The sequence below is a fragment of the Scleropages formosus genome, chromosome 6, assembly GCF_900964775.1.
Source record: "Scleropages formosus chromosome 6, fSclFor1.1, whole genome shotgun sequence".
Taxonomy (NCBI): Eukaryota; Metazoa; Chordata; class Actinopteri; order Osteoglossiformes; family Osteoglossidae; genus Scleropages; species Scleropages formosus.
In genome coordinates, this window is record NC_041811.1 from 34,003,899 (window position 1) to 34,023,308 (window position 19,410).

Here is a 19,410-nt window from a genome sequence, read left to right on the forward strand (position 1 = left end):
CTCGTAAAATGTGCGTCACAGTAAACCCTGTGTTACAGCTCACCCACGTTGTATAACACTTTGTGCAAGAGAAGAGCGAGCTGGAAGGTGGCGGTAGCGGTGTCGCAGTAGTGCCGGGGCTTGTGGCGGGGATTTGGATACGACCGTAAATATTTGTTACGCTCGGCAAACTTCAGCCGCTAAATCACCTCCATCTTCACACTTGAAGGTCACAGTTATTACAATTTATACAGCTCACGTAAGGCCGTTCCTGTTATTAATACCTCTTTTGTACATTTCCGGTGTCAGTTTCACCACTTTGATAATCTACACGTATGAGGTGTATTCAATTTGGACAGAGAAGGGGAGTGGGGCTCTTTAACACTCATAGGGTATTACACTTAATTGTATGTGTCCCTGTCGGGCTGGTATCGCTTTCTGAAAGCTGGTTTGAATTCCTGGATCGTAAGTTCACGGTCTTTAGAGGGATGGCTGTTTTCCTGATGATTTTGAAAAGTTGTTTAATTTTTTAATTTTTTTTTTTTAAATTAGAAGACCACACTGCCAAAGTTGTGATGGGCCAGCTATGGCCTACAGCCGCCACTTTGCATAAATTCCACATTAAAACTGACATGATTTACTAGATGTATTTATATGAAAAATCCCAATATTTTTGCATTAAAATCCATACTGTGCGAACTTCTTTAAGTTTATGTGATGAGCGTAATTGCTTTTGAGTTGAGATGTGGATCAAAGCTGGAGAGCTTCAGTTTCATGTCAGGCTCAATATTTAGTCATTTGCTCTTTTTTTACGTGGGTTGATGGACTGGGATCAATGCCACTAAATTAACTTTTTTTTAATACTGTGACGAGTGGATTAAAATTGGTTAGTGGAAGCAAAAAGATATATTTGGTAACCGATTTTTCTCATAAATAAAAACAGCATAAAATTTAAAAGTTTCACAGCAAGGAAAACTGAGTGACGGTACGAGTTTCCGTACGCAGAAATAGACCGTGATGCCCGTCAAGGAGCGACGAGCAAGGCGGCTCGGCGATACCGGGCTCAGACTACGATATAATGTGCTAAGGGAGGCTTCAGTGCAGGTGAACAGTAGGCTTGCTTAAGTTCGGAAATTGAGCGAATCCATGATGGACTTGTGTATCGGGGAGATTTAAGCATCTCTTTGCTCAGAAACGACAACTTCGCTCGCAGACCCACTTGTCTTACGTTTGTCGAGTACATTTTGAGAAGAAGCACGAATGATGAGGCTTGTAAGTGGAAGGGGAGCAATAACCGATATGAAGGCTCTAGTGACGTGTGTGTGTGCGTGTGCTCGTGCTCACAGAGAGCTAACAAAGGAGCGAAGGCACTGGAGCGGCTCAGGAAGAAGTTATCAGAGCAGGAGTCCCTGCTTCTCCTGGCCTCCCCGAACATGGGCCTGCGAGTGCACAACCGCAACGGCAAGGTGAGTCCACGGCTCCAGAACGGAGCGGGAAAAGTATAATTAAATTGTCGTTAAATTGTTATCCACCAGCGGTGTTTAATTAACAGCGAAAGTGGATTACTGGTAATACACCTGGATTTAAAGGGTGCAGCTGCAGCTCTTCACAAGTAGAGGAACAAAAGGTGTCCTTTGCATTTCAGAGCTACATGTTCCTGATCTCCTCGGACTACGAGCGGGCAGAATGGCGAGAGGTCATCCGGGAGCAGCAGAAGAAGTGTACGTGTATTTGGGCGCTCCGCTAACCCTCCGACTGACTGTTCGCGTTTGGTGGAGCCGAAATGTACTTCGCAACTCATAATGTGACGTGTACCCGAGACTGACCTCTGACTTCACAAGCAGCGACACCGGTCCATCGTGACCCAGTCTCGTGTTTCTACGTCTGGTTTTTCGTTCGCCCTGGCAGGTTTCAAGAGCTTCTCGCTGACCTCCGTGGAGCTGCAGATGCTGACCAACTCGTGCATGAAGCTGCAGACCGTGCACCACATCCCACTGTCCATCAACAAAGAGGGTAGGAGGGCTGGTGGCAAGACGCTGGTGGCATTGGCACAGGATTAAAGCTCCACGTTGTTTGGCCTGAGTATTCGCTGTAATGGTTTTTCACACACACACACACACACACACACACACACACACACACCAGACCTGTGACTCGGGTGTCCTGCTATGGAATTTTTTTTTTGGTCAAAAGCCCTAATGTATCTTTATCTGCTGAAATACAGTATGATTAGTGCAGAGCACCGTCCGTCTCATTTGGAGGATGAGCGCGTGGACAACACACACGTGGCCTGCTTTGCCGTTCGTTAATCAGTTCGTGCGTTTCTCCTGTATCGGAGGGTCACCTGCCGTGGACACGTGCGAATGTGAATTCACGTTCCAGCTCGTACCTCGCCGAGGCGATGTGTGGACACGCTTAACCTGGTTTCTCCCCTCTTTTGTGCCTAGATGAGGAATCTCCAGGCCTCTATGGGTTTTTGAATGTAATCGTCCATTCGGCCTCTGGCCTTAAACAGAGCCTTAGTAAGTTCCTCCGACGGGTCCTTTACATTTTACGTTTATTTCCTTATCAGACACTTTTCTCCAAAGCAACTTCCAGTGAACTCTATGTAGTGTTATGAGCCCACACACCTTATTTACCAGAGTGACTTACACTGCTGGATACACTACTTACACTGGGTCACTCATCCATACATCAGTGGAACACACACACACACACACACACACTCTCTCTCTCTGTCACTCACACACTATGGGGGAACCTGACCAACATGCCTTTGGAGTGTGGGAGGGAACCAGAGCACCCAGAGGAAACCCACACAGACATGGGGAGAACATGCAAACTCCACACAGGCTGAGCGGGGATCGAACCCACATCCTCTCGCACCACTTAGGCACCGTGAGACAGCGGCACTACTCGTTGTACCACCGTGCTGCCCTTTAACAGTTCTCTTCGCACTAATGAGAATTTGTTGGGTTCTCGTTGTCAGAACACCTTGGTCAGCGTGAGGCTAAATGAGCTGAAAAGCTGGCACTCAGGCGGGTATGATCTTGCTGTTCTCTCACTCGCTCCTGTTTCCTTGTGCACAGACCTCTACTGTACGCTGGAGGTGGACTCGTTCGGCTACTTCGTGAACAAGGCCAAGACTCGCGTGTACCGCTACACCACCGAGCCCAACTGGAATGAGGTGAGCCGCTGGGCTCGTCGCTCAAGAACGCTCCACGGGTTTTTGGTTCTTTACATTCAGCCCAGGCTTATAAAAACCGGTATTTTCTAAACATCAGCAGCAACCCTTCGAGAAGATGCTTTTGCAGCTGAGAAGCCAGATCCTTCGGTCTTCATTGTATAAAGCCATTCTGAACAAATATGATCACCTCCCTCCAAAACCCTTCTGCGTTTCTCCTCCTCTGGTCGGGGGTCACTTCTCATGATCGTGGGTCTTGTTTCTCCAGGAGTTTGAGATTGAGCTTGAGGGATCCCAGACCCTTAGGCTGCTCTGCTACGAGAAGTGCTACAGCAAGACCCGGCTGAACAAGGAGGACGGGGAGAGCACTGACAGGATCATGGGAAAGGGCCAGATCCCGGTACGGAATCATCCTGGCCTCGCGAAATATGAGGCGTTTAAATGCGCGAAGCATGCGGTACGGCAGAAATGGCCAAAGACGAATAAGTGCATGTGCAAATCCAGGTGAACTCCCAAGTAATAATGATCAGATTTGTTTTTAAAAAAAAAAAAAAAAGAAAAAAAAACAATGCGTGACTAGTGAGGTAGTCGGTCTGAACAGCCTTATCGTGTGTGAAGCTAAGAAACCTGGCCTTGGTTGTTTTCGTTTTACCAATACGTGTTTGTAAAATGCACTGGGACATGACGCAAAGAACTCTCGAAGGACTTCCTGAAGACTGCGCCAGGGGTTCGTCTCCCTCGAAATAAGTCGGCCATAGTAAAACATAGGATTGTCTCCGAGGGAACCACGGTAATTAATCAGATCAGGGTGTTTATCCTGAGAACCGGACTAGTCCTACCTCATCACTTACTACTTTTTTCATCACCAATTTATGTGCTTTGGAGTGTTGTGGGAGAGAATATAGGTGGTCTCCGACTTACGATGATTCGACTTCACGATGGCGCGCTAGCGATGGACATTCGGTAGAAACCATACCTCGAATTGTTTCCCAGGTAAGCGATATGCGGTACGATACTCTCTTGCGATGCTGGGCAGCGGCAGCGATCCGCATCTCCCGGTCTGTCACGTGGTTGTTTTGTGCATCCGTAACGTCTACAAAATGCCCGTCTGTGTCTCCTGCTACTGGTGGGAAGAAGAGGAGTTCAGTTACCGTTGAGGAGAAACTCAAGATAATTGCCCACCGTGGGGGCGGCAAGCCCGTAATGGCCATCGCACGTATGTTAGGCTATGATGTTCGGTAGGTTAGGGGTATTAAATGCATTTTCGACTTATGATGGGTTTTGCGGAACGTAACCCCCTCGTAAATCGGGGACCACCTGTGTTATATCATTTCTGGTTTCGCGGTTCCCTTTATTGCACTTCGGAAAGTTGCTTTGGCCTTCTCTCAGCAGAGATTTACCCCAGACGTGTGTACCTCCTTACCGCCTGACCCCCGACACCCTTTTACCTTAACATCGTGCCTCCGCAGGCTGTGAACCTTCTCTGTTTTGCTGTATATTCCTTATGGAGAGACACTTAATGTAAGTTCCTGTACAGTACTTTACCTGCAACCTGCGAGCAGCACCAGGTCTATCAAGTGGACTTGGCCTGTTGGTCATTATGGGTCAACATCTACATCCACGTCAGGTTCTTAAGTAGTATTTTGGCTCAACTGGGGTTTCCGTACGTGAACTACGGTAAATTGCACCTGTCAATACCTTGCGTATGCATGAGCTGTGAAATCGCAGTGCGGGGCTACCGCAGGGGACGTCTGCAGCTGCTGATTTGCACCTTTAATGCTCCCGTGAAGTGATTTCATCAAGTTTAATTATAGCGGCGGTTAGTCTGTCATCCAGAGCTCAACTGTCTGCCCTGTTGCTTGGCTAAGTGCCCCGAGCCTCCATGCAACATGATTAGCATACGATGAGTAAATGCTGGAGTTGGCGGGGGTGGGGGTGGTGTTGGGGTTTAGAAGTGATCAGCGCTGTCTGCTGTAGAGCAGCGGATGGTTTTGTGTGTGTGTGTGTGTGTGTGAGGGAGAGAGAGCTCAAAATGAGGATTAGGGCAGGAGGGGGTGGGGCAGTGCCGGGTTGTACGAGGCTGGAGGCGGTGACAAAGGAGCGGTGACGTCTGCCGCGAGAGGAGAACATGTGGACCTTGGGCAGGAGATTAGAGGAGAGGACGCGAGAAGAGAGACCAGCGGATGTAAGGCTGGGCGAGATGTTTGAGCGTTCCGGCCCAGCCTCGGGAGGGAGGATGGCGAGGGGACACGGCTGTGGGTTCGAGGAGGCCTAACGTTCACGAAAGACCGTGCCAGACGGACATGCTGGATGTGGATACGGGAACCTTTTCTTCTGGCATTGTCCTGTTTTTTTGTTTTTGTTTAGCCCTGTGTTTGAGCTCTTGGGGTTGGGGGATGGCGACTGGGGGCACCGAACAGGTCCTGGAAGAAGCTTGTGCCCAGCTGGTGGACTGCTGCTCTGTGGTGGGTGAGCTGGATGCTGGTGGTGGCAGCAAGAGGTCCCTGGGGGGGACAGGCTCTCGACTTTGGGGCCGTGTACGCAGCACCCTGGCCAGGCAGAAGGTAAAGAGTTGGGCGAATCACAGATGCAGTAGATGGTGCTTCGCTGGTTGCGGACCTTAGGGTTTAGAACGTGAGCCCTGGTAGGATTTGAAATGAAGACGAGGACTTGGGTGTTTGCTCAGAACGCATGGAGATCCACGTAGTGGTTTGTGAGGCCAGGTATCCTTTCTTGGGTTGAGATGATTGAATTAGGATCTGGGTCTCAGTCTTATGGGATTTGTGTGGCCATGGTGGAAGAGTTATACCATGTTTAGACGGGAGGGCAGAGTGACACTCAATGACCATACTTGGCTGAGCTGGGAAATTGACTTGGATCCAACTTTGGCCTGGAGATTAATGTGGATTTCTTTATTTTTTTTAAATTACTTTTTAATTACTGTCATGAAATCATGTGAAATGCACACCTTGGGGTTTCTATGTGTTCGTAATGACTGTGTACCAATGCAGTTGTGGACGTGTCATGAGGGAAGCGTTCAGGACTAGAAACATCTCATGATATCCAACAAGTGAAGCTGAGTTGTAGAGCAGAGTTCTTGAGTTCGAACTTTTGAGAACAAGAGTCTATTTCTTCTTCTCGTGTCTTCCGCCCCTCCTGGGGCCGCCAACAAGGGGTCTCCAGGCGTCCCTAAGAGCTGAGATCTCATGAAGTTTCCTTGTTGGCGTTTCTGTAGCTGGCAAGGTTTTACAGTGTGGGGTATCTAGTCCCACACCCAACTCTCCTCCTTTCTCAGGTGGGTTTGAGAGCCTCCGTGGTGGGGTTGAGTGTGTTGAGCTACTCATTTTTATTTACAGTGCACAAGAGGTCGTATCAAGTATCAAATGGACTGGAGAAAAAGATGTGACGTGAGTAGTGTGGTTGCTGTAGTGAAAGCTTGGTTGTTGACATGAGTGGCGTCGCACTACGAAAGACTAAGTAGGTCGCTCCCCGTGGATGGTTCCGGTGTCAGGTGAAGAGCGAATAATGTAAATTATTAATGAAATGGTAGAGGCTGAGATGAGGGATTAACGGAACGCAGCCAAAACTCTACTGTACAGTTGAGGGCAGATTGCCTTTCCAATTCGAACTGGTTGATGGGATTGAAAGTGTACGATGGGCTTCAACGCTCGGGGGTGGGGGGGGACGTTCTGGGTTAATCTGCTGGTTAACTGGGTCAGCGGGGGAACAATGGCTCGGTCGCCGAAGGCCTCTTGTGTGTTTACCGTGTTTACCGTATTCCCCAGTGTAAGGGATTGTAACCTTCTTCCACCTTGAGTCTGAAATGAAGTATAAAACTGACTGATTGTGACCCTTTATTATTTATGAAATAAAATAGGGCCTCCCTTGCGTGAGTAGTTTATTCTTTAATATCAGTTTGCTGATGTTTCTGTAACACGTGCTGTTAATTCTTATTTACATGGCGAAGAACACTGCTTTCCTAAGACATGGAAAATTCACCTGTTTTTCCACCAAGCATGTAAAATTCCTGCTTTTTAAGCTCAGAAAAAAATGTAATTCATATTCAAGTCCATATCATCACCCCTCTAGGCACCTGTATATTCAGACTTGCGTCCCACGTGTTCAAAATTTCTTATACTGCCAGTGATGGCATTTGAATTCTCCCTTTTTCTGTCCCCTTTCCCTTTTTGTGATTTGTCTTAGTTATTTTCTTTCTATTATGTTCCTTGAGGGACTGTGGTGATACAGCGGGTCGTGTTGGTGCTTCACAGATCCTGGCTTAGTCTGTGCAAAGTCTGCGTATTCTTTCACATGAGTGTTCATATGGGTTTCCTGTCAGTGCTCTGGTTTCCTCCTATGAGAGAGAGAGAGAGAGAGAGAGAGAGAGAGAGATGCCCTGTGATGGACTGCTGTTCTCACACCATGAACAATTCCACCCTTTTATTGGGCAGGTGGTCATTAATGACGGATGGATGTTTTACTGTTCTTTTAAATTACAATAAATTTTACTTTGAGTTGATACCATATATCAGTCTTATTGTTTAAAAAAACTTGGAAATGTTGCTTTTAAAGGCATCATAAATTAATTTAATAATGGCACAGTGGCACAGCAAGTAGCACTACTGTCTCACAGCACCTGGGTGGTGCAAGAGGACGTATGTTCAATCCCCGCTCGGTCTGTGTGGAGTTTGCATGTTTTCCCTGTTTGTGTGTTTCCTCCAGGTGCTCTGGTTTCCTCCCACACTCCAAAGACATGCCCATAGTTCACCCATAGTGTGTGAGTGACTGTGTGTTTCACTGATGTATGGATGAGTGACCCGGTATAAGTGGTGTATCTGGCAGTGTAAGTCACCGCGGTGAATAAGGTGTGTGGGCTGATGACACTACATAGAGTTCATTGGAAGTCGCTTTGGACAAAAGCATCTGCTAAGTAAATAAATGTAAAACGTAAATTATTAAAACATTACATAACAAGGCAATCGGTAAATGACTGAATAAAATGACACAGCCACTTGTAATGCTGTTGTCTTTCAAGAGAATTGTGTTTCATCACTTCAGGTGTTAAGCCGATAAGAGAGGTTAACCTGTGCTTTTTCTGTCTTTCAGCACCTTCTGTAAAACTTCTTTTCTTTTAAATGTTACGGCTCATCACAGGCGGTAGATTGATGCTGAGATAAGTCACGAGGTTTCGGAGAGATGCTTGCGAGCGGACAGCCGAGATTCTCGGGAAAGGCACAGGGTCGCAGACCAAGGCTCCCGTCCTCAAGAGAAATGTCCGTTTGCATGAGGTGCTTCTTGTGAGCCGATAGCTTTGTTATGCAAATTTTACAATCCAAAATATGTGCCGTAAGCGTGAATTCTTGAAATGAGTTTTTTGTGAGGGATGCGTGCGTCTAACTTAATAGCATGTGTCACGTGGGTAGTTGTACACATCTTCCGCGTTATGTGAAACGTGGGTGTCGGCGCAGCCCACGTCGCCGACCCTGCCTTAGAGCATCGAAGCGCGACATCGTTCCACGTTCCCTGCGTATGGGGTGCGTTTGTGGCTTTTGTGGTCTTCGGCTTGACGTGCCGCGCGACTCGGCCTCACCCGTCTTCTCTCTCTCTCTCTCTCTCTCTCTCTCTCTCTCTCTCTCTCTCTCTCTCTCTCTCTCTCTCTCCTGCAGCTGGACCCCCAGAGCCTGCAGGGCAAGGACTGGCAGAGGACAGTGGTCCCTATGAATGGGGTGAGTGGGTCCGGGTAAATGACACCATGCCCCCCCCCCCCCACCTCAGCCTGACCAACCACACTCTACTAATGTGACTGTGTGTGTATTGTGACATTGAACAGAAAAATATAACAAATTAATTAATTAATCTGATTTATATTAGTAATTTAATTTTAAAATAATAATCTGATTTGGATTAGTAGGTTGGTAAATACAATTTTTGTATTACTAATCTCATTACTAATCTGACTTTGTATTTTACCTGAACATTTAACAAATTCCCATAATTTAACAAATTTAACAGAAAAAAAGATTATTAATCTGATTTAGTAAATTAATTTTAAAAATACTCTGATTTAGATTAGATTTTTTTTCTTACTAATCTGACTAACCCCAACCCAGTAATTACTAATCTGATTTTGTATTGCTACCTTAATAATGGTATTTAACAGAAAAAATTCCCATAAAGCTGTAATGTTTGTACATTAATTAATTAATCTGATGCTTTTCTCCAAAGTGATTTACCATGTTACAATTATTTACCCCTTCATACAGCTGGGTAATAACAGTTATTTAATTTGATAACAGCGAATCACACCGAGTATTTGAGAGACCGTAAATATTTAGTTTAATAATCCATTTTATCCGAGTAATTGCATTTAATAGATGGGCATCTGGAGGGTGCGAGTGATTTGAGGCAGGCGGCAAAGCGACCGAGGACGCGGAAATGTACCTGGACGGCGTCGTGTCTGCGCCTCCAGAGAGAAGGACACGGGAAGGGACACCGTGAACTTTTTCCTCGTGTCATAAACATCCGCGAGACAAATTATGGAAACGTCCTCCATCCGGGGTGAACCCTCACAAATTACGATTCCGGGATAGGCTCCAGGCCCCATGACCCTCCACCGGACATACGGTTTTTGCTGACGAATGGTTCTTGACGTTGGTTGGTTGGTTGGTTGGTTGGTTGAATGAATGAGAAAACGACATTAAAAGACCTGTTTGAAATAGTAACTTTGTTACGACGACATATTTTATTTTACTTGTTTTATTTTGGTATTTAATTTTAGGCGACATTTTTCAACCATAATAATGGTGTTTGTTATAAATATTAATAATGGTATCCAACCCCTAACGGAGGTATTTTGAGGAACGAATGAACCTCGTTGCTTGAGCAGTGGGTGGTCCTTAGGAACTCTCACTCGCGCTCTTCTCTTGGCCCTTCTCTCCAGATCGAAGTGAAGCTCTCCATGAAGTTCACGAGCCGCGAGTTCAGCCTGAAGAGGATGCCCTCGGAGAAACAGACCGGCGTGTTCGGGGTCAAAATCTCAGCGGTGACGAAGTGCGTAAGGCGGTACCTCGATGCGCGATGAACCCCGCGCTCGAGTCCTTAAACGTTCGGAACGGCCTCGATTTCGTAATTTCGTTTCCGTCGTCTGCGTCGCTTGAAAATCGCCGCCGCCGTTGCGCTTCCTTGCCCGTGGACGTATGCATTGTGGACTCGACACGAATAGATTTCATAGTAACGTAAAAGGTCCATTGATATTTGAGGCCTCGTCTCTCGTCGGCCGCATCTTTTTCGAATGCGGTCGGACCCGGGTGTTGCCTTTTAAAGCTTGGTTAATAATGTGTGCGCGCGTTTGCGTTTGTGCCAGGCGGGAGCGCTCCAAGGTGCCCTACATTGTGCGCCAGTGTCTGGAGGAGATTGAGCGCCGGGGCATGGAGGAAGTGGGCATTTACCGCGTCTCCGGGGTGGCCACCGACATCCAGGCCCTGAAGGCTGCTTTTGACGCCAGTAAGTTGTCGTATCTTCGCAGCAGCGGTACCGACCCGGTCAATCCACCGTCACACGGCAAAGTGTGGGGCACCATTACATTAACATTAAATGTATTTATTTAGCAGACGCTTTTCTCCAGAGCGACTTCCAGTGAACTCTATGTAGTGTTATGAGCCCACACACCTTATTCACCGCGGTGATTTACACTGCTAGATCCACTGCTTGCACTGGGTCACTCATCCATACATCAGTGGAACACACACACAGTATGGGGGAACCTGAACAGCATGTCTTTGGAGTGTGGGAGGAAACCAGAGCACCCGGGAGGAACCCACCCAGACACGGGGAGAACCTGCAAACTCCACACAGACTGCGCGGGGGTCGAACCCGCGTCCTCTCGCACCACCCAGGCGCTGAGAGACGGCAGCGCTACTCGCCGTGCCGCCGTCCCCTTTCACCGAACGCTTTGTCTTTTATGAAGTACCTTTCCTCATTTGGATTTCGTTGGATCGGCCTGGCTCAGCCGTACAGCTCGGGTAGCCAGATCATCTGGCGCGTTTCTACTTCCTCTCCCTGCTGGTGAACCGCTCCCGCTGCCCTGTTCGCAGACAACAAGGACGTGTCCGTGATGATGAGCGAGATGGACGTGAACGCCATCGCCGGGACCCTGAAGCTGTACTTCCGGGAGCTGCCCGAGCCCCTCTTCACGGACGAGCTGTACTCCAACTTTGCCGTGGCCGTCGGTCAGTTGTGGGCCTTCGCCGCCGCCGCGTGTCTGAGCGCGAGTGAGACGGATCTCCAGCTTTACCGTCCCCTTGAATGTCCCTGTCCCTCCAAGTCGGGTTCCCTGAACGCTGTCCTCCTCCGTCTCCGCAGCACCTACAGCGAACTTCTCTTGCATGTTTTGCCACGCTGTTGAACGGGGGGGGGGGGGGGCACTGACCACTTCCTGTCTCTCGTGCGGACCGACCGCCGGTCACGGATGTTTGTCTCACCCTGTGTTCTCCCGTGGGGCAATCCCACGGTTACCTTGCAGCCCTTTCTGATAGCGTGGCCAAGGAGAGCTGTATGCTGAACTTGCTGCTGTCGCTGCCAGAGCCCAACCTGGTGACCTTCCTCTTCCTGCTGGACCACTTGAAGAGGTACGGCCGTCGGCGCGTCCGGAGCGCGGGCGCCGCTCGGCCGGCCGGGAGACGCGCGCGCTCCGAGCTCGGCTTGTTCTGGCCGTTGACCCGAGCGGGTGGCTAATATTAGACCAGCCACGCGAAGGTCTTAAGAGGCTGTCGGCAGCTTGCGGAGCTGCGCGCGACTCCGCCGACGCCGATTCCTGACGCTCCGAGAGAGCCCGTCCCTCGTGTCTCCATCTACGACTTTGTCCCCCAGGGTGGCCGAGAAGGAGAGCGTCAACAAGATGTCCCTCCACAACCTGGCCACGGTCTTTGGTCCCACCCTCCTCCGGCCCTCCGAGAAGGACAGCAAGATTCCGACCAATCCCACGCAGCCCATTACCATGAGTGACAGCTGGTCCTTGGAGGTCATGTCCCAGGTACTGGTCCCGCCCCTTTACTTTAAAAGGCGCTGTGCAGCGCTCTGTGTTTCCCGCTCTGTCCTTGTCCTCCTTCAACACCAGGGGCCTCAAACTATCAGCCCTTGGTCCGATACCGGCCCGGGAGCCGTCGTGCTCCGTCCCCGTTACGCCGCACGGTGCCGATGCGCTCGGCTTGCGAGTAAAACTTGTTCGCTTGACGCCACAGTCGTGTTGTGTAAAGCGCTTTGTTGTATGCGCTTTCGGTGCCATTAACGTTCCGTTGCTAAAACTGGGACCCAAAGGTTGCAGGTTCGAATCCTTCCTCCAGCTGCAGTACCCTTGAGCAAGGTACTTACCTTAAATTGCTCCAGTAAAATCACCCAGCTGTTTAAATGGGCAGATGATTGTCGGTACGTTACCATGGTAACTCACTTTGGAGGAAAGCGTCGCAATGTATGCGATACACGTTTCTAAAACCAAGCAAGCGAAGGCTTCTCGGCCACACGCCTTCCGGAAATTGAACGGGTAGCTCTGGTTTCCCACAGCGCGGCCCCGTGAACGAGAGGTCGATGTTGAGTGCGGGCAATTTGGAGAACGGCTGGACTGTTGGACGTCCCCGTCCAATATAACGGAAAGGATAGTGATGAAAGAATGTAACTTCAGGTGTCATTGTACAAAAAAGCATTGGGACGTGCACACAAAATACCAGAATTTAAATATATATAATATGTAAATATAAACTGTGTTAGTATATAATCCACAAATGTCACTTTGTGGAAGCAGGGTTTAAAATTGTTCTTCTGTGTTCTCTCTGGGTCCAGGTTCAGGTGCTGCTGTACTTCCTGCAGCTGGAGACCATCCCAACCCCTGACAGCAAGCGTCAGAGCATCCTTTTCTCCACCGAGGTGTAGGAGCGCTCCGGGAGTCCGGAGCCACCGGCGCAGGAAGAGCCCGGAAGAGGAGCGAGGGGGGGGGGGGGGAGAGACTGAAAGGCAGGACTTGAGCAACGCTCAGGGTGTCCCCTCCTGGACGGACGTCCCGTTGCTCCACGTTGACGGCACGGCCCTCGGGTCGGGGGGGATGGTGCCGGCAGCCGGCGCACGAGACGTGGCGGCGCCGCCAAAGCATCACTTAATAGACGTTACCCCACTAAGGTGTGGCTTCACCAATCGGGCATCTTGTACAAAGCAGCGTCGCCGTTTCAACGTCGGTTCTAGGTGTTCTCTTTATTTTGAGGTGTGCAGCTTGTGCACAGTGTACGGTGTACCGTGTTCCGCTGTACAATCTGTCCGCTACTCACTGCTCTTCTCGCCCGGATTCCAATAGAAACTGGTAAACCGGTAGGAATAGTAACACCTGGTTATTTTTATTTCTTTCTTTATTTTTAATTTTCCTCCCCCCCCCCCCCGAGTCTCCCTTGCATGTATTAACACTCATCCTGACCCTGAGCTCCCTTTTCTATTGCGCGGGCTCTGCAGCGCACAGCATTGTGGGTAGGGTTCTGTCCTTTGTCGTTCTGCGTCGCGCCGCTTCTCCCCCGTCGACGTCGGGGCGTCGGGAGATCGAGAGGCTCTTCCGCGAGCTCTTCGTCGGGAAACGTTTCGGCGACCGAGGTGGGGGTCGGGTCCCCGAGGGAGTCGCCGCTCGGCTGCCGCGGAAGAACGTACGCGCGGTGGTTTCCGAAGGCCGCCGAACGCCAGCGTGGATCCCGGGTTCGAAAACTCAACTCGAGACGTCCTGGAAGACCTCTAGGGACAGAGGGACGAGGAGGGGACGCGATTCCGCTGGACGCGACGTGTATGCGGGGAACCGAACCTCTCTCGCAAGTCCTGGGTAGCAGGAGCTGAAGGGAGCGGCTTCGGATATTTGCCGACATCATCAGTTGGCATTCGGAAGAGGAGAACGTGGCATTTGGAGGTAAAACGCACAAAGCCTCACGGTTTGTAGGAGGTAATACAGCGGTGAATCTTCCCATTCTTCTCTAGGCCCGTTCGTTCTTCTCGCTGCACAACTGTTTCTAGCGACCCATCTTGTCACGACTACGTTTGTGAGGAACGTCGTCTAAAGTCTCCCGTCGCTCTGTTCCGAAGGGCGTCGCCGAGCATTTCTCGCTTCGGGAGTTCGGGCTGGCACGCGTCACGTTCGTCATCGTTCGCGGTCGCGAGCGGGTTTGGATCCTAAACCTCCGCTGCTCTCCGCAGCGCCGCCTTCGCGTCGCGCGCTCCCGTTGGTTGCTCTCCCGGAATGCACCGGCGGGGCGGCAGCCGCGTCTTTCTCGGGGCGCCTACGCAAAGGCCGGGCGCCGTCCGCCAGCCCTCGTGTCCACAAGCTAAGCCCGGCGTGCGGACGTGACCGCGCGATGGTGTCGCCACGCAGGCAACCCGGTCCCGGAGATGAGACGCCGTCGCTCGAAGTTCACGTGGTTTAACGACTCCGGCCAACGTGTGCCGCGCCGATCCGTCTCGTCTCCTCTCGTCTTGTCTCCGTACGCTCCGCACTCTGTGTCCGAGAGCGTCCGAGACCGAGGAGGAGCTTTTTCTTTTCTTCTTTCCCCTCCTCTTCTTCCCTCCCACGGTTTGAACCCTGAGAAGTCTAATAATTTTGGTTAAAGGACCGATACGAGTCGAGTGCGGTTATAATTTAGGCGTCTTGGTTTGAACACGCAGGCACGTCGAGGACGACTTCTTTCTTTGCTGTGCGCGCGTCCTTTTTTGTCGCCGGTTACGGGTTTTGTGAGGTCTTCGGCTCGATGTGTCCTGCTGGTCGGGGGTTCGAGGCACCTTCCTTACCCGGAAGCCAGCGGGACCAGGGTGGACACCGTGACCTCCAGGCTTCACCACCGTGACCTCCAGGCTTCACCGCACGGTACGTGGGGCACCTTAGTTCTGCTGGGCTGCTGCGTTTCCGTAGCGAGCGCCGACTCTGTCCGCGTGCGTCGAAACGTCGGACGTAAATGTACGGGCTACGTTTTGAGATGCGTCGAAATACCTTTTTATAGCCGTCGTCGCCGTCGTCCTGTGGGTGATTTATGAATATATATAGTGAAATGACTTGCGTTAAAAAGCGACACGACTGCTTCGTTCCTTCGTGTCCTTTTCCGTCACGGATTTCCCGCCCTTCCCGCGTCTCCTGCCGGGGGTCCGGCGCACGAGGAAGCGCTTAAAATCCAGAGCTCATTTCTGTCCCCGAGTCTCCTTAAGTGTCGTTTGACCTATTTATTTATTTATTTGGGCTCCTCGTTGTTTTGTCGATGGGTGGCGGGGAACGCGCTCGCGTCCCCGGGCGTCTCCGCGCCGTCGTTCGCGTACAAGGCTTAGGGGCGCTTGAGGCTTCGGGTTCGGGTTCGAGCGGAGCTTACTCTGCTCTCGTCCCGGTGGCCCAGGAGAGATGGATCGGGTGAGCGAGCGAGCAGTGGCCGCGTGGTGGCTCGGCACTCGGACCTGCACCGCGCCCGAAGAGCCCTGCTGTCGTCGTTTCCGTGTCGCGTCGGTGTTGTCTTTTTATTTGCCTGTAAATGAAGTGACGCATCTCGGATGTTCGCTCTTCGGGCCGCTCGGGCGGCTGGATATAAAGGAGCCAAGTGCTCCGGACGGACCCCTTTCGGACCCCTTTCGGGTCACGGCGTCCCTCTGATGCGGAGAACGACTCTTATTTATTTTTTTTATTCATGCACCGTGGGTTTATGGCAGAACCTCTTTCCCGATTGATCAATGAATCTCCAGAAATGCAGAGACGAAGCTCTCCCTTCCTCTCTTTGTCCGTTTTAATTCGGTCTCGGTCGGTCACGGCGAGAGATGCTACGTTAGGAGGAGATGTACCAGGAAGATTTTTTTTTTTTTTTTTTGTTTGTTTGTTTGTTTTAATTATTATTCTTATTATGAAATAAACAGGCTGACCGTTCCAAGACTGTGAGGTCAAAGCTCTTGACCTCGTCCACGGAAGCTGATCCACGTATAATACGTGCGGCGGACTTCGCTGGGAGCCCAGCTTGTTTTTGCACGGCGGTGTCGGTCCCCCCATCCTGACGGTACGTAAACGGTTCACGTTTGATGGCGGACTTTGCGCTCGAGCTCTGCCGGGAATCTGCGTTCGGGATTCCGTTGACCGGCCGCCGGAGCGACCGTTGCGTTGGGCTCGGCCCTTCTGATATCTTTTATTTAGCGATTCCTCTTCGGGTTTGGCCTTCGTGTCCCGATCGATCGCGCCGCCGCAAGGAAGGAAAGGATTCTGTACTCAAACTGTTGTGGGAAAGGCGTTTGTAGCCTCTTGTTTGTACACAAACTGTTCAATAAAAACTCCCGTATCTACGTGATGCGCCGCCTGCTCTCTTCTGTTGCCCGACTTCCTCCGCAGCAAACCTCGCCGAGCGGGGAAGGGGCTCCGGTTTCCCGCCTTCCGAGGTCTCCGTGGCCTCCGGGAGAACTTGCGCTTGCTGTGCCATGGGTGACCGGAGCCTCGGGACCTGGACGGTAGTGCTTTGGTCAGCGTCTTACAGGGCGACTCGGTCACCAACTTGGGGACAGCTGGTAGAGTAGCGGTTGGAACGACTGCCTTTGGACCCAAAGGTTGCAGGTTCGAGCCTCGCCTCCGGCTGTAGTACCCTTGAGCAAGGTACTTACCCTGAATTGCTCCGGTAAAAAAAAAATGACCCAGCTCTGTAAACGGGTAAATAATTGTAACCTTAACATTGTAAAGGCGAAACCAGCAGGACCGCGGTCCCACGCACGGTCACGGAGAAAAGGTAACGGATGCCTCTCTTCCCGAGGCACCGAGTCTTGTTGTGTGTTGTTGGCACTTGAGGTTCAAGATTATTTTTTTTTTAATTAAAAAAGCAACACCGGGTCACAGCAACATACAAAGGCAACAACGGAAGTATGAAACGAGGACACCAAGTTACCATGTTTCTCACAAGTGATCAATTGCTCTTGCCCAGGTGCGCTGTCCCGAAGTGTGCAGAGTGCCTGTACCTTGTCATAACATCACATCGTAATTGTATCTAAAAGAACAAAATTGACCATTAAAATGCTCAATATACTATATAAAGACGGTTCTGGAAACATGGGTCACGACTACACGGTGCTGTAAAGACTCAAAGTAACAACCATATCATTAAAATGTGCAGTAGGGAGGCAGTTCAGTGTAAACTTGAAGCAATAAAATGTAAAATTTATGTAATGGGTCTTTTTAATCTGTTAAATGCTTAAAGTGCCAAAACGGGCCGAGTCTGAGACGCTCGGTCTTTCCAGCTCTGGACGTTCGTGTTGGACGTCAGAAGATTGCGGTTTGTATGTAACGGTGTACGTCGTGTGGAACAAACTAATGACATGAGAACAACACGCCGGACGTCACACGGTATCAGCAACACTACTGGTAAAGCGTGAAAGTTCTCGGGTCTGGCTCCATTGCGGTGGAACGAGCTCCCCCTCTCACTCAGAACTGCTGAATCCCTGTCCACATTTAAAAAGGGTCTGAAAACTCACCTCTTCCAGACTCGCTTCACCCATCATCCCTTAAGCTCAGGTAAGGAGTAAATGTTCGTGCACCATAACCTTACGATCATGCCCGGACAAACCTTTACACAGCTGCTCCTGTAATGTAACGTAAATGTTTATATGTATCTCAGAAAGAGATTTATTATCAGGAATGGTCGATATTCGGATAAAGTTTTATGCGGCTACTCGTGTGATGAATGTTGGTTCAAATGGTGGAAAGAAACAAACTAACAGCGCTTAAGAATCACACGTCTGCATCAAAGTGTCTCTTTCCGCTCATGTAATGAACACATTGTATTTTCTATGAGATGTTCGTCGCTTTGGAGAAAAGTACCTGATAAACGAATACATCTAAATGTAAACTGTGTGAATGAGCCCTTGTGTGTGTGATAGGGACCCCCCCCCCCCCCCCCCCCCCGGTGATGATCAGAATATTTACGCTGAGATTCCATGTCTTATGAGTTTGATCCTAAACGTTTCTCCGACGCGTCGTCCGCACGTTTCCTTAGCGGTTGCTCGTGGCGACGAATGCGGCTTCGCCTCGTGCCGAAGCAGGAATGCGCAAACGTTACGTTGAGCGTTTTGAAACGAGGCCTTCGTACTCGGAGCTTTGATTTACAACCGCCCGAAAGTTTTGGAAACAAGGCTGCGTTTTTGCTTCGCCGTGTGCCGTTACTGCGGTCGGAGTGCGCTCATCCGCTCCCCTCCCTCCTCCGGGCCCCTCGTCGCCTTTTAAGGCTCGACCGCAGCGGGTGCCCGAGAGCCGCTCTCCCCGTTTATTCGAACCCCTCCAATGGCGTTGCTTGTGTGCTTTCGAACCCGCTTTCAGCGCGCGCTCCGGGTAAGCGCTTAAATACCGCGGTATCGTACCGAACGCCTGCAGACCAGAGGCGCACGCTGGAACACGGTGCATCGCTGTCTGGTGGCAACAAGCAGCTGTCGCTCATTTGTCTGCGGATTCTGCGGATCCCCAGCGCGGACGAGATGGGTTCGCTTAGGAAAGTGACGGCGTCCGGCCTCAGGTAACGTCGAATGGGAGCGGTGGGGGGTTGAGGGTGACTTTCAGCTCCCTGGTCGTTCCCACGGTCCACATGAGCTGCTCTCTAAAGGTTCTGAAGGTGCGTCGAGGGCCGATGCTCCCGTCCTCCCAAAACCCGCCTCTACCGTGGAGTTAGATTATTGGAGGAATTCAGTGTCGAATCAGTGTTTTTCTTGTCTGACACCTTTCGTGACCTTTCATACATGTGTGATGCTCTGAAATAGTGTGTGTGTGTGTGTGTGTGTGTGGGTGGGGGGTGTGCTGTCAGGTCTCCTGGGTTTTGGTTTACAGCAGCATCACGTACTGATTGCTTTACCCTTATTTTTTTTTTTTTTTTTACCTATTTCGTACGCTGTGATGACGCTTGTGTTGCGGGAGTCGCGTGTTAACAGGTGGTTCCCCCAAAAAGACTCAGGTGCAAGTGCGTCGGTAACCCGGAGCCCGGCGTGAAGGCGGGGGGGGGCCGGCAAGCGGCGGTCCGGCCCAAGGCGACACGGCGCCGCGAGGAGCCTCGTAGCGCGGATCATCTCGGCAAGGAGGTAACCGTGGCGAACGGGGTGGGGAGAGATGCGTCCGGGGCCTCCGGCGGAGCGGCGTCGGCCGAGGTGACGAACGCAACCGCATTCTCGGGCGGCGCAGCGGGTGGCGTAGCGGTTACGAGTGTCACCTTGCGAACCGAACGTGTCGCTGTGAATCCTGCTGT

The 19,410-nt window shown here is 50.8% G+C and overlaps 1 protein-coding gene across 1 annotated transcript in view; it reads left to right on the forward strand.

Annotated features, from left to right (window-relative positions):
- The window catches only part of LOC108936502 (breakpoint cluster region protein-like), a 74,494-nt gene extending 58,004 nt beyond the window's left edge, over positions 1–16,490 (forward strand). The window contains exons 12-24 of the mRNA XM_029252901.1: positions 1,326–1,445; positions 1,625–1,700; positions 1,888–1,992; positions 2,427–2,501; positions 3,069–3,166; positions 3,432–3,563; positions 8,830–8,889; positions 10,104–10,213; positions 10,527–10,666; positions 11,257–11,391; positions 11,685–11,790; positions 12,032–12,194; positions 12,998–16,490. Coding sequence (XP_029108734.1) covers positions 1,326–1,445; positions 1,625–1,700; positions 1,888–1,992; positions 2,427–2,501; positions 3,069–3,166; positions 3,432–3,563; positions 8,830–8,889; positions 10,104–10,213; positions 10,527–10,666; positions 11,257–11,391; positions 11,685–11,790; positions 12,032–12,194; positions 12,998–13,087 — 1,410 coding nt within the window. The 3' untranslated portion in view covers positions 13,088–16,490. The remainder of the gene's footprint in view (positions 1–1,325; positions 1,446–1,624; positions 1,701–1,887; positions 1,993–2,426; positions 2,502–3,068; positions 3,167–3,431; positions 3,564–8,829; positions 8,890–10,103; positions 10,214–10,526; positions 10,667–11,256; positions 11,392–11,684; positions 11,791–12,031; positions 12,195–12,997) is intronic.
- Positions 16,491–19,410: the final 2,920 nt, after the last annotated feature.